The sequence below is a fragment of the Ictalurus punctatus genome, chromosome 10 (assembly GCF_001660625.3).
Source record: "Ictalurus punctatus breed USDA103 chromosome 10, Coco_2.0, whole genome shotgun sequence".
Classification (NCBI taxonomy): Eukaryota; Metazoa; Chordata; class Actinopteri; order Siluriformes; family Ictaluridae; genus Ictalurus; species Ictalurus punctatus.
Genome location: NC_030425.2, coordinates 28,845,001 through 28,857,500, shown reverse-complemented (window position 1 = coordinate 28,857,500; position 12,500 = coordinate 28,845,001). Strand labels below are relative to the sequence as shown.

At 44.4% G+C, this 12,500-nt stretch overlaps 3 protein-coding genes across 3 annotated transcripts in view; 2 read left to right on the top strand and 1 right to left on the bottom strand.

Annotated features, from left to right (window-relative positions):
- Window positions 1–2,452, top strand: part of thap11 (THAP domain containing 11) — a 2,578-nt gene extending 126 nt beyond the window's left edge. The window contains exon 1 of the mRNA XM_017477986.2: window positions 1–2,452. This exon is cut by the window's left edge and continues 126 nt beyond it. Coding sequence (XP_017333475.1) covers window positions 3–821 — 819 coding nt within the window. The 5' untranslated portion in view covers window positions 1–2 and the 3' untranslated portion in view covers window positions 822–2,452.
- Window positions 2,453–3,034: 582 nt separating this feature from the next.
- cog4 (component of oligomeric golgi complex 4) lies at window positions 3,035–11,791 on the bottom strand. Its single transcript, XM_053683395.1, has 19 exons — window positions 11,616–11,791; window positions 10,839–10,921; window positions 10,575–10,689; window positions 10,299–10,473; window positions 9,378–9,571; window positions 9,167–9,272; window positions 8,668–8,825; window positions 8,075–8,133; window positions 7,636–7,769; window positions 7,341–7,459; window positions 7,096–7,262; window positions 6,351–6,516; window positions 5,140–5,202; window positions 4,917–5,033; window positions 4,687–4,779; window positions 4,330–4,413; window positions 4,154–4,255; window positions 3,670–3,798; window positions 3,035–3,455 (listed from the first exon to the last, which is right to left on the bottom strand). Exons 1-19 carry the CDS (start codon window positions 11,748–11,750, stop codon window positions 3,321–3,323), a joined length of 2,334 nt encoding a protein of 777 aa, XP_053539370.1. The 5' UTR covers window positions 11,751–11,791; the 3' UTR covers window positions 3,035–3,320.
- Window positions 11,792–12,395: 604 nt separating this feature from the next.
- nrn1lb (neuritin 1-like b) overlaps window positions 12,396–12,500 on the top strand; it is a 4,091-nt gene continuing 3,986 nt past the window's right edge. The window contains exon 1 of the mRNA XM_053683399.1: window positions 12,396–12,500. This exon is cut by the window's right edge and continues 620 nt beyond it. The gene's annotated coding sequence lies outside the window, so the exon portion shown is untranslated.

The following is a 12,500-nucleotide window of genomic DNA, read 5'->3' as shown; positions in this document are numbered from 1 at the left end:
TCATGCCAGGCTTCACGTGCTGCGTGCCCGGGTGTTATAATAACTCACACCGGGACCGCGAGCTCCGGTTCTACACCTTCCCGAAAGACCCGACTCAGCGGGAGATCTGGCTGAAGAACATCTCCCGGGCCGGAGTGAGCGGCTGCTTCAGCACCTTCCAGCCCACTACAGGACACCGCGTGTGCAGCGTGCACTTCCCCGGGGGCAGGAAGACCTACACCATCCGAGTCCCGACGCTCTTCCCGTTACGCGGAGTGAACGAGAGGAGAAGTCGGCGCGGCAGGGGCAGGAAGGTGCACGCTGCGTCTGCGCCTGCGCCTGCGCCCGCGCCAGTTCTCACCAGCTTCGGCGCAATCCACAGTGAAGCACATCAAGGCGAGACCGAGTTCGTGGTGCAGATCGGACAGAACGGGCAGTACATCTCACCCGTCGCTATACCACCACCACCATCATCTTCTTCTTCATCATCATCCTCATCATCGTTAGCAGCAGCAGCAGCAGCAGCAGTGGACGGCTCGTGCTCAGCGCCGGCGCTCAAGTCCGAGGAGGTGGTGGTGACGGTGGTACCGGATGAGCCCGGTTCGCTCCTGGCGCTGTGCGGAGAGGAGCACTCGTACTCCCTGACCACCGGCACAACTTCAGCCGAGCTCCTGAGGAAACTCAACGAGCAGCGCGACATCATCGCCCTCATGGAGGTGAAGATGAAGGAGATGAAGAACACCATCCGCCAGCTGCGCGTGAGCGAAGCGCGCCTGCAGGAGGAGCTCCGCGAGCGCGACCGCGTGCTGTCCGGTATCAGTGCGGTTCGGAAAAAAGTCTGACCCAAAAAAAAAACCCGGACCGAAACCCGAAACAGAACAATGTTCTGGGAGGTGTTTAATTTTTGTTTTGTTTTTGTTTGGATTTGAATTCTCAGTGTTTACAAACAAAAAAAAAAGTTAGGAGTGGGTGATGGTGTCAAAAGAAAAAAATTTCCACAATGTGCTCCGTCTAGCCTTGATAAACACATGTGAGTTCTGTGAAACATCAGTGACGTCATGAAATTACCGGGGGGGGGGAAAAACCAAAACAGTTCAGTGTTTTAATGCCCAAGTAAGGAACGTCCTCATTGTGACTTATAAATATGCACGAGTATGCAAATATGAACACGCCCCCACGACCACCTGCATACTAATATCACTAACTTTAACACAGCTGTTTTACAGAAATATATATATATATTCACAATATCCAGATCATCATACCACCATACAGTGTCATGATAAAAAAGGGATCCAAGTGGTACTGTGCCTTGTCTCTGGGTCGGTACTGTCAAGTACACTTTTTGTACCTTTAGTGCGTAGTTTAGATTTAAGGTCAATCACGGTCCATTCGTATTCGTACGTTTACGTCACCATCCACGTTTCGAGGTGAAATTTATGGAATAAAGGTACAAAATGTGTCCTCGTCATACTTCCACAAGGAAAAGTACAGTTAAGTACCCTTATTTTTTCTTTTCCCAAGAGTGTGTTCTGAAGATTTCTGCTAATGTCTGCGAGGTGAAGGCGTTACTCCTCAAGAAGAACTTCACTACCCAAGTCTTTTCTAGTTTCGACACAATACCGGTATCAGAGCTTCGGTACTGATCCGATACCGGTACCGACATCGCCTCTGTGGAAAATCACAGATCGTTTTAACACGTTAAAATAAATAGTTCGGAAAATAAAATTGTTAAAGCCCAGGTAACGAAATTGACACGAGTTATAAATATGCACTGATATGCAAATTCTGGACACGCCCTCACGAGCTTTTGGATTTCCCGACAGCCTAAATATGATTAAACTAAGAAGACTATGCTGGCGAATGAGTTAGTGGATGAGTTAGTGGATGAGTTAGTGGATGAGTTAGTGGATGAGTCACACGGGTGGGGATTCAGTATGGAAGAGTCGAGTTCCATGGTGGTTTTGTCACTGATTTATTTTGAACAGAAAACAAACCTGTGGGAATTTAACGCCGAGATTCCATCGTAGGCGGTCACGTGTAGCGTAATAAACAAGCTTTTTAATGAAGTACATTTTTGTGTTTGTTACAGAAACACAGCGGGTGCAGAACAGACTGAAGATTACAATAGGCTTCTAATCTTTGTATCTCCTTTTTTTTTTTCCCCCCATGAAAGCCAGCGTATATAAATTCAGCATAGACGTGTTCTCTCTCTCTCTCTCTCTCTCTCTCTGACTGTTCCATCAGTACCTGGGTTTCATTATTCTGTATTTAACATCCTGAGGATTCGATCCAAATCTGCGGACCGTCACCGTTTGCAAAAACGAACCGAGGATTTGGAGTAAAAAAATGATTCAGAATTCAAGTCTATTTTTTTGATGTAGTGATCCTGTAAGATTTTCAGACGCTTGTGTTATTATTATACTATTAAAATGTTTGTTTTTATTTTTTATTAAATTCTTGCAAAACCTTATTTTCTCCCTCTCCGACTCACAGCCTGTTTTTTGTTTTGTTCGGTTTTTAATGGGTGACACCCCACTGCTCATTAATCTTCGTAATCCAGAGTCAGAGAAGCAAAATATTCAACTTTTTAAAGTTTTTATAGCGCTGGCTTTTTTTTTTCTATACTAGTTTATCAGCTTCAGAACTCTGAGACGATAATCTCACGATGATATTCTATACACAGAGTAGATATTAACACCAGAAATGACCTCAAGTGGTGAACTGATGTTCCTTAATTACGTTTCTGACACAGCTCATTTGCATTTAGCGACGCCCACAAAACTCCATAAAAGGTAAAGTGCAGAGAGAGCTGGGAGTATGAAGTGAGCGATCGGGGTAAAGACTGAAAATCAGAAGTGGAGGTTATTTTCACTCACTTCTCTGACAATAAAAATATTTAATAATATATAATAATAATAATAATAATAAGCGAGCACTAAATCTTGCGTCAGATGAGGTGTTCGTTTACGGCTTACAGCTCTCATTAAAACATTTTTTCATTAAAAAGAAGCGTTAAATAATACATAAAAACATTCCACGTGCGAGACTTGGCACTGGTGCGGCACGGAACATTTTTATTCCCTTTTCAAAAGATCAGAACCATCTTCTCCTATGAAACAGGTTCTGAGGTTTCTGAGCATTACAAAAAGAAAAGACAGACATATCGATAGAGCAAGTCTTTTTATGAACGTAATCCCAATAATCCCCGTGGGACATTTCTCATCACGTTAGTGTACAAATGAAGGAAAGAAAAAAAAAACCCTGGATTATATTCACCCTTTTTGTTCTATTCTAATCATAAATAACTGGAAATGATCCGGTTAGCTTTCAGCGGCGTATTAAAGGCGGAGTCTTTTGATGTCCTCACTGCGAAAGTCCACTCGGAGCGCCAGGACCTGTCGGACCTCGGCCGGAGTCAGACGCCACGTCAGAGGTCCTGAGTTCGGTCCCCAGTAATCCAGGATCTCAGACACCTGAAATGGGACACAGGGAACAAAGATCCGGTTTACACCTGGATATCACGGGCTGATTTGTGTATAAACACGTGACTACACGTGGTGAAATTCTGATCAGGAAATTCTCATCCAAGTAAAAATGTGTGTATATACACACACACACACACACACACACACACACACACACACACACACACACACACAAAAGTGCTGATTATATACGGATACGAACCCTCTCCAGGTTGAGGATCGTTGCGATCTGAGTGAGGCGAGCAAATTTATCCCGAATCGTCCAAGAGGAGACGGAGCACAGATAAGCGAGCAGCAAACGCAGCTCCTTATCAAACTGCAGACCACCCAACTGAGAGTGAGAGACAGAGAGAGACACACAGACAGAGAGAGAGAGACACAGGCAGAGAAAGAGAAGAAGAGGGAGACACAATACAGAGCGAGTGAGAGCGAGTGAGAGACAGACAGGAAAATAAACAGAGACAGAGAGGGAAAGAAAGAGTCAGACAAAGAGAAGAAGAGAGAGACAAAAGGAAGAAAGACAGACAGAGATAAAAGGAGAGAGACAGAATAAGAGAGAGAGAGAGACAGAAGAGTAAAAGAAGGAGAGAGAGAGCATTAAATGGAGGTTTCAGTGAGTGAGGATATCTCATTTAGTAAACCGGACGCCCCCCTGAGGTGTGTGAGTGAATTACAGACGCTCTCACCCTGCTGAAGGTGCATTTAAAGATGGTCTTCTCCAGCTCCATGGCGATCAGGCTGGTCATCAGGCTGGTCAGCGTGTCGTAGATGACAGGAGACAAGCCGGCCTGGGGACACACACTCCGTCACACTTCACGTCTCGGCAAACGTCCACACTGAACACGAGTGACGTTTTCTTTACCTTAAACTCAGCCATGAGCTGCTCCAGCTGCATAACCAGCTGCTGAACCCACGGATCGTTCGCCTCGTACTCACTGAACTCCTCCTGAAATTAAAAAAACAACTGATTGTGATGTGATTGGTCAGGAGGTGTTGATTAGTTTTCTATAACGGCAGCTCTGACAGTAGCGCGACTGCACATCACAGGTTCATTTATAATTAACACGCTCGTTATATGTTATGGTTCCTATAGCAACAGCTCGTTCACTGATAATCGGATTAAAAAACCTTGATCTGTTAGGAGAGGTTTCTTTAACAAATATTTATGGAAGGAGTCTCCAGTGTCAGTGCTTTGTGACGGTCAGAGATTGTTTCTCACCTCTTCGATATTGTGTGAAACAGACAGGAAGCTGCTGATCCACGGCTTCACCTGCGGTCTGATAGCAGTGTTATTCAGCTCCTGAAGACCCTCCTACACACACGCACGCACACACACGTTTTAATAAGCTAAAAATAGATTACTGAGGGATCTTAAACCTTAATGTATGGACTATTTTTGTATAAATTCCGACAGCTCTAACGGAAATACAGATGTTCCAATTTTCTGACCTGGAGGAGATCTTTGAACTTGCTGGACGTGTTCACCAAGTCAGACAGACAGCTGTCTATCTTAGCCTGAGCTTGTTCTGAACCCACCACCTGACTGAACAATTTGGCACAATCACTCTGAGCCACAGGGGGGGGGGGGACAAAAAAAGAAGTCAGAGAGTGGGTGAGAAACAGGTTTAAAGAACAAGACCATTAATATATCAGATTACAGAAACAATCAGACCTCCAGCATCTTTTTCAGCGTGCTGATGTTCTCACTGCAGACCTGCACGTTATTCAGAGTCACCTGGAAGAAAATGTAGAAAACATTCAAAACAGCGACTTTTCCACCAGGAAGTACCCTTATACCCGTGCTGAATTTAGTTCCTGGGGCATGTGGGCGGGGCTAAACTAGTACAGACCACTGATTGGTCAACACACAAACAAACAGAATCGTCCGATGGCTAAACTCGAGTCTGTACCAGCTAGTGAGATGAGTTCTGGCTTTTTTCAGTGAGTTTATTTGACTCAGCTCACTAAAAAGATTCGACACTTTCAAATTCCAGCTCTTTCTAATTAGTCAAATCACTTGGCTCAGCTCGCTAACAAGAGTCGACTGTTTCAAATTATGGCTGCTTTCAATGAGTCGTATCATTTGATTTAGCCAGTAAGAGTCGACTCTTAAGTTCCGGCTATTTTCAGTGAGTCAGATAAATCGCCTCAGTTCTCTAATAAGAGTCAACTCAAATTCTGACTCTTTTCAGTGAGTTAAATCATTTGATTCAGCACACCAATAACGTTTGACTATTTCAAATTCTAGCTCTTTTCAGCGAGTCAGATTATTTGAACATCTCTTTAATAGAGCTGACTCTTAAATTCCAGATCATTTCAGTGAGTCGAATCATTTTGCTCGGCTCACTAATAAGAGTCGACTCTTTCAAATTAAGGCTGCTTTCAGTGAGTCGAATCATTTGGTTCAGCTCACCAATAAGAGTCGACTCCTTCAAATTATGGCTGTTTTCAATGATTCAAATCATTTGGTTCAGCTCACTAATAAAAGAAAACTCTTGGAATTATGGCTCTTTTCAGTGTCAAATCATTTGACTCAGCTCTTAGATAGCCTCGACTCTTTTGGCTCTGTGTCATTTACTGACTTGTCCCCTGCCCCCTCCCCTTTGTTCAGCTACATATTGCTTAAACCTTGCTTCTTAAAACACAAATCTCTATAAAACCTGTCACTCATAAAAATCCAGCTATAAGAAACGTCTACATTGTTTTGAGACTCAACCCCAGAGCACTTGACATATCAGTATGGAAGACATATCAGACAGGTATGTTTCAGCTCAGATCCCATGATGGATATTACCTTTTCATATTTTTTAGAAAATGATTCATCCCAACAATATAAATTCCTCAATATGGCGTTAAACAGAGATGTAATGAGACGTTATTCACCAGGTAAGCGTTCTTGGCTTGTTCCTGACTCTCGAAGCCCAGAGATTGGATTTTTCCCTGCTGTAAGCTGCTCTGCATCAGACTGACGGCGCTGGTGACACCACGATGCAGATCCTGCAGGGCGCTGGCTGGATAACCGGCTCTCAGTTTAGTCACCAGCACTTCCCTACACACCCACACACACACACGATATAAATGTATTTCCTGTTGCTCCTTTTCATGCTCATGTGCCTCATCTGAAAGCATCACATGCAAATGACAACCTGTTCACTAAAGATTCATTTTAAAAGTATTGTAACAGAGCAACTAAATACTGCTTTAAAATAAACCTTCTTTCTTTAATCTCTCTCAACTGTATCTACAGTGTGTGTGTTTGTGTGTGTTTTAAATGTGTTCGTGTATAAACGAAGCTGTAAACGTGTCGAATCGCTCCTTGATGGAAGAGATGGAACTACTTTTTCAGAGGGAGTTATGTGTGAGCTGTGTTCCTCTGATGGCGTATGGATACCACAGAACCTTCAGGAAAGTGTAAAGTAAGCGGGACTACTTTTTCCTGTTGGAAAGTTGAACGAAAGCCCGTAAGAACAGCTTTGGGGAGATTTTCTCTTGCGCTTTACGGTCGCGTAATTGATACATTTAATGACCGGAGATCAAAATCTGCCCTTAAGACTCGTATTACGAGTGAATTTGGATTTTTTTCTGTTTCTCAGCGAAGGTACCGGTATAGACATTTGTAGGCGTGTACCTGAAATCCGTCTCGAGTACGCTGATGGCGTGATTGATCATCGCGCACACGCAGTCCGAGGTGCCGCTGGTCAGCGCTCGGCTGATGCACGTCTTCACGATGTAAAACACGTCGTCCACCATGCTGGAGCTCAGCTGACCCGCCTCGGATGTATCCATGGCGACCGCCTGAACAAAACCATCTCTGTGTTTATGGATTCTAACGCACAATATAAAAAGGTGTGTTGGTTTTATTAGCACGTGTACCTTATTCACAGTCTCTCTCATGTAATACTCCTCCATGGGGATGTAGTAACCAATCAGCTCCTGCATGGTGCAGCTGAGCTGACAATGCTTCAGCAATCGCTCTAAACACTGCTGGTGCTCTGGGGAAAAAAAAAACCCACCATGAAGGCATCCAGTAACTTTAACGTATTTAATGTGTAAACGAAACTACTATCCGACTGTACGGGGCGCCAATACTTTGTGCAGGGCTACAGTGTCCTGTGTTGTAGGTGGAGCTGATTTAAAACGTAGAAATAAGTTAACGTGAGTTCGTTACCTCGGATCACCGACTCGTCCGCTGTTGCGTCTGCGACTTCAAAATCCGCCGTGATGCGTCGCTTCAGGAAGCGCAGGTACAGTTCAGCTCTCGAGTTCATCAGGGTGACCTCATATAACACCGGGTCAAGCTCCCTACACACACACACACACACACACAACATTCTATTCAATAAGGGTTTTGTATTTCTTAGAATAAATTTATTTACTTTAACTCATTATTATTGAGATATTTTTAAACCCCATATTTACCAAGGGTGCCAATAATTCTGAACAGACATTTAGGTAACGCATCCGAAATCATGAAATCATAATACGCGTAAATTTGAATCCGTTTAAGATCAGTCAAGCGTCCGCCGCAGGAGTCCCTCTGAACTGTTACTATAGAAACCATTCGTTTTTTTTCTGACCAATCAGAATGCACGATCGTTATAAAGTACCTCGGATCGATCTTCTCCGTAGACACGCCCCTCATCATGCCGCTCTGAACAACCTGGAACTACAGAGACATCACAGCGTCACACACACACAGCGTCACACACACCTAGGCCTGTCACGATAACTTCTTTTGTTGGACGATATATTGAACCAGAAATAATTGCGATAAACAATATTATTGTCATTTTAAGGCCATTTTATGCCACTGATATAATGACAATATAACAGCGTAATAATGCAAGCGCGCGCTTCCAAAGAGCTTTTAAGAAATTTCTTGGGATTATTTGAAACGCTAGAGCTGTTCTTTCTAGATTTTTTTCTTCTTTTAAGTAAAGTCGGCGCTAGCGCTTGCTACGCATCTTAAACGTGCGTTATTGTCTCAAACATTCGAAGCTGGGACTGTAATCTGACAGCCCTAGATCAGACGACAGGACAGAAGCAGTGCGAACGGGTAGAACGTTGGCGACGTGAGTCCTTGCGTGAACCCAACGGGCGACGTCGCGGCCGTGTCCGTATATCGTACTGATAAGTCCGTAACGTTATTGTCGTGACAGGCCTACACACGCCAAAATGAAAAACCCAGGAGGACACACACTTTGTTGTGATAGTCTCTCTGCTGGATGAACTTCTCCACAACTTTCTGCGCCTGTGCGTCACACTCTTTCTGAAGGTGTGTGAGGAGCGTGTAGAGTCGGCCCGGGCCGTAGTACGTCTCCACGATGGGCTGGTGCGTCTCCACGATCCGAGCGATGCCTGAGACACACACAGAAACGCATTACACACCCTGATTCACCTGCATATTAATAGAGTTTTACAGAATTAAAGTCCCTGCCCAATAAACACATAAATATCAAATTAACCTCGTGTGGATGATCTGACGAAATACGGTACGGAGAAAGTTTTTGTTTTGCCAAGCTCAATGTGCAAAGCATAAAAACAGCGGCTCGGACACTGGCGCAGGTTTTATATACACGCTGACGCGCTCGTCCTGATGCGTTACCGTTACAGGGACTCGATCTGTGAGGAGATGTTTGTTTAACATTTATGGAAGGAGTCTCCAGTGTCAGTGTGAGAGCGTGTGATTGTGTTTTTACCCTCCAGCAGTAGTGTGAGTGTGTCAGCGAAGATCAGCGTCGCGCGGCGGCCACTGACATCGGAACCCACTGCCAGGAGCAGGTTCTCCTCCGCTTTACTCGCCAACTGAGTGCGGAGAGAAAGAGAACTTGCAGAGATCAGACACAGCATCAACACCATGCAGGTTATTAACACACACACACACATACACACACACACACACACACACACCTGACTGCAGAGGTACTGGGCGAACTGCGCGAGTCCCTGCTCGTGAAGACCCAGCAGAGGGAGGATTTTAAAGAAGCGTTCCACCTGAGGCAGGTCTCCCGTGGCAACCGCCTCCTCGAGTCGCTTAGTAACCAGCGCTTTCAAACTAAGCTCCGCCTCCTGCAGCAAAGCGAGACTGGCGTCGACTGCGGTGCCTGCCGAGTGACACGGGAAGTAGCGAAACATCAACATGTGTATAGAGTGGAGTATTATCACTCAGTCTATTAATACATCGTGTGTGTGTGTGTGTGTGTGTGTGTGTGTATTTAACATGATTCCCCACAAAAGAAATTTATAAATGATATATTGACATCCTGACTGTGATTTCAGTAAAGGTTTATATTTTAAAGAGACACAAAAAGAAGTCAAAGTTTATGGAAATAAGGTATCACCAAGCACATTTACATTTAGCCACGCCCACAAAACTCCACAAAAGGCAAAGCTCACAAAGCTTAAAAAGACAAAATGGCGACTAAACGGTGAAAGAATGGCACTGACGCTGCTCAGTCACCGCAAGGCAGCGCGCCAGCTACCACGGACACGCACTAACGCCTTCTCCTTTTATAGGGTGCCGTTACTTCTGTCCGGATCGAATCACTAGTCTCATTCCTTCCAAGTCGTTAACATGATGCGAAAAAAAGAGTTCAGTAAATTGGTGCGTAATTAAAATAAATAAATAAACGATTCGAACTCGACATGGTCCTGCGAATAATTTACACACGTTTGGATTGTTTCCAGCGCGCTAAACGAGGTTCGACCTCTCCAGAGTATTACAGCTCGACCTGGCAACCTGTTGCTAGGAAACAAACCATTCAGAGCTATGCAGCGTGTATGTGAACACGTCCGTGTCAGGTACAACCCTTAATCTGTTAAAGGACTCACTCTCTCCACCCTGCCTGCTCAGCTCGATCACTGATTGGTCGAGAGAGAGGTAGCGGTGGATGTGGGCGGCGGCTTGTTCGTAGTCCTGGTTGCGGAGAGCGGTCTGAACGCCGTCGGTGCAGAACTTCAAATCCAGAATATCATCAGCACGCTGGATCGCCTGGTACAGCCTTTTCTGTAAGGAGCACACACACACACCTGCTGTCAGTCGCTTGTGTGTGTGAGAGGAGATGTAGCCTGGGTGCAGGGGTGTGTGTGTGTGTGTGTGTGTAAAACCTTAGTGAGGTCTAGCTGTCTGACTTTGCTGCTGACGTTCTCCGCCAGGCTGCAGGTGAAGCTGATCATCCCGGATAACTGCGTGGCGTCTCCTTCAATGAGCTGCAGGTTGGGTCTAAACACACACACACACACACACACACACACACACACACACACACGAAGGAACTAAAGGGTAAATATTCGACCGTAGATAATGTAAGAATGGTTCGTTAACCCCACTACTTACTCCTAGGAGTTGCACGTCCAAACCCACACACTCACCCGATCCTCTGTAGAGAGAGCATCTTGGTCTCGATGGTGCTCTGCTGTCCAGAAAGAACCTCCAACTTCTTCTGAACCTCCGCCTGCAGAACAGAACACAACCCCTCCTACATCACTACCATCATGTCTGACGTGCAGTAGCAGCACAGAGAATCAAAACGTTACTAGATCAGATCTGTATCACGTATCGTCCGATACGCAGAGCTCTGGTTTGGACCGACAGTAAAATAAGAGTGCGTTTGGAACCGCCATGATTATTATTACTTTAAATTAAGGTCATAAAAAATATAGCATACAGTCATGACCAGCAGTAGTAAATAACATCACAGGGAGAAAGAAATACTTTAAATTGAACATAGACGAGAAGGTTTAAAGCGTTAAGTAGAATGAAATAAATACATCATTTAAGTATTAAACGGGCGGACGTACTTTGGAATAAATTGTATTATAAGCGTTCATATAAGTGTTATGTTATATTCAAGTGGGCGTGGTTAATGAGATGATTAGATCGTTGCAGGGGCGTGGTTAATTAAGTGATTGACAGTTCTGAGAGATTTATTATTTGACAGCGTCAATAATTCAGTCTTAATTTAATGCCTTTAATACTAAATATTCTACTTGTTGTTGTTTTTTTGCAGGAATGATTATTATTATTATTATTACTATTATAATGATATTTTTATGACGACACGCCATTAATCAGGTGAAGAAGCTACGCTAATGTAAACACTCTTCAGTTCTGATGAACAATGAGGTGAATGTGAAGCGGAAGTTCACCTCTTCGGCACAGAGCTGAGCATAAACCCGCTCCAGGTCTTCCAGGTCTGTGAGAGATTCAATGGTTTCGGTTCGGATGGAAGACAGAGCCTCGGCACCGGAGCGCCGAACCGCCGGAGACCCGACTTCATCCATCACAGCTCCCACATCCACACAAACCACGTCACTTCCTCTTCTTCTCCTTCGCTTTCCCCCGTAAACCTGTAGAGCAGGACACACTGCCCCCTACCGACTGCTGCACGAATTCCACCTCGCTGTAGAGTAGCTGCACTTCTTCATCCTTTCCTCAACTCCTCCATCTTCACACTTCACTGTACGTGTATAATTACCGACTGTAGCGCATCTCTTGCTTTGTGCAAAGTATTGGCACCCATTTACCACGTCCGGTAGTGATGCATGTTCTTAGTTTTTAGTCCACCAGCCAAAACAGCCACGTGTTCAGAACGTGATGCTGGCGAAGACTACCCATAAACACACACTGTTCATGAGCTTTAATCTTTAACTGAACACATATTAAGGCCATATGATAAACACTACGTGGTGCTGTAAAATACTGAGTAAAATACCGAGTAAAGTACTCATTTGATGAAGCGGAGTTCATCTTACAACCTGGACGTTGATTATTTCCCTATAACTGCACGTCCCTGAGTGTTTTATTCCCCTTATAAGACCGATCATCTTGATTTGCTTATTTATTTAAGGCAAGAAATTTTACCGTTACAGTTTTACCTCTGACTGGTACACTGGAGACTCCTTCCATAAAAGTTATATACATAAACATCTCCTTACAGAAAACGTTACTATTACGATATAAATAAAGATCTAGACTTTATGTACTGCAGTGGACGTTCCTTAAGCTGAATTTTGGGATTCAGTCCGTGTGTT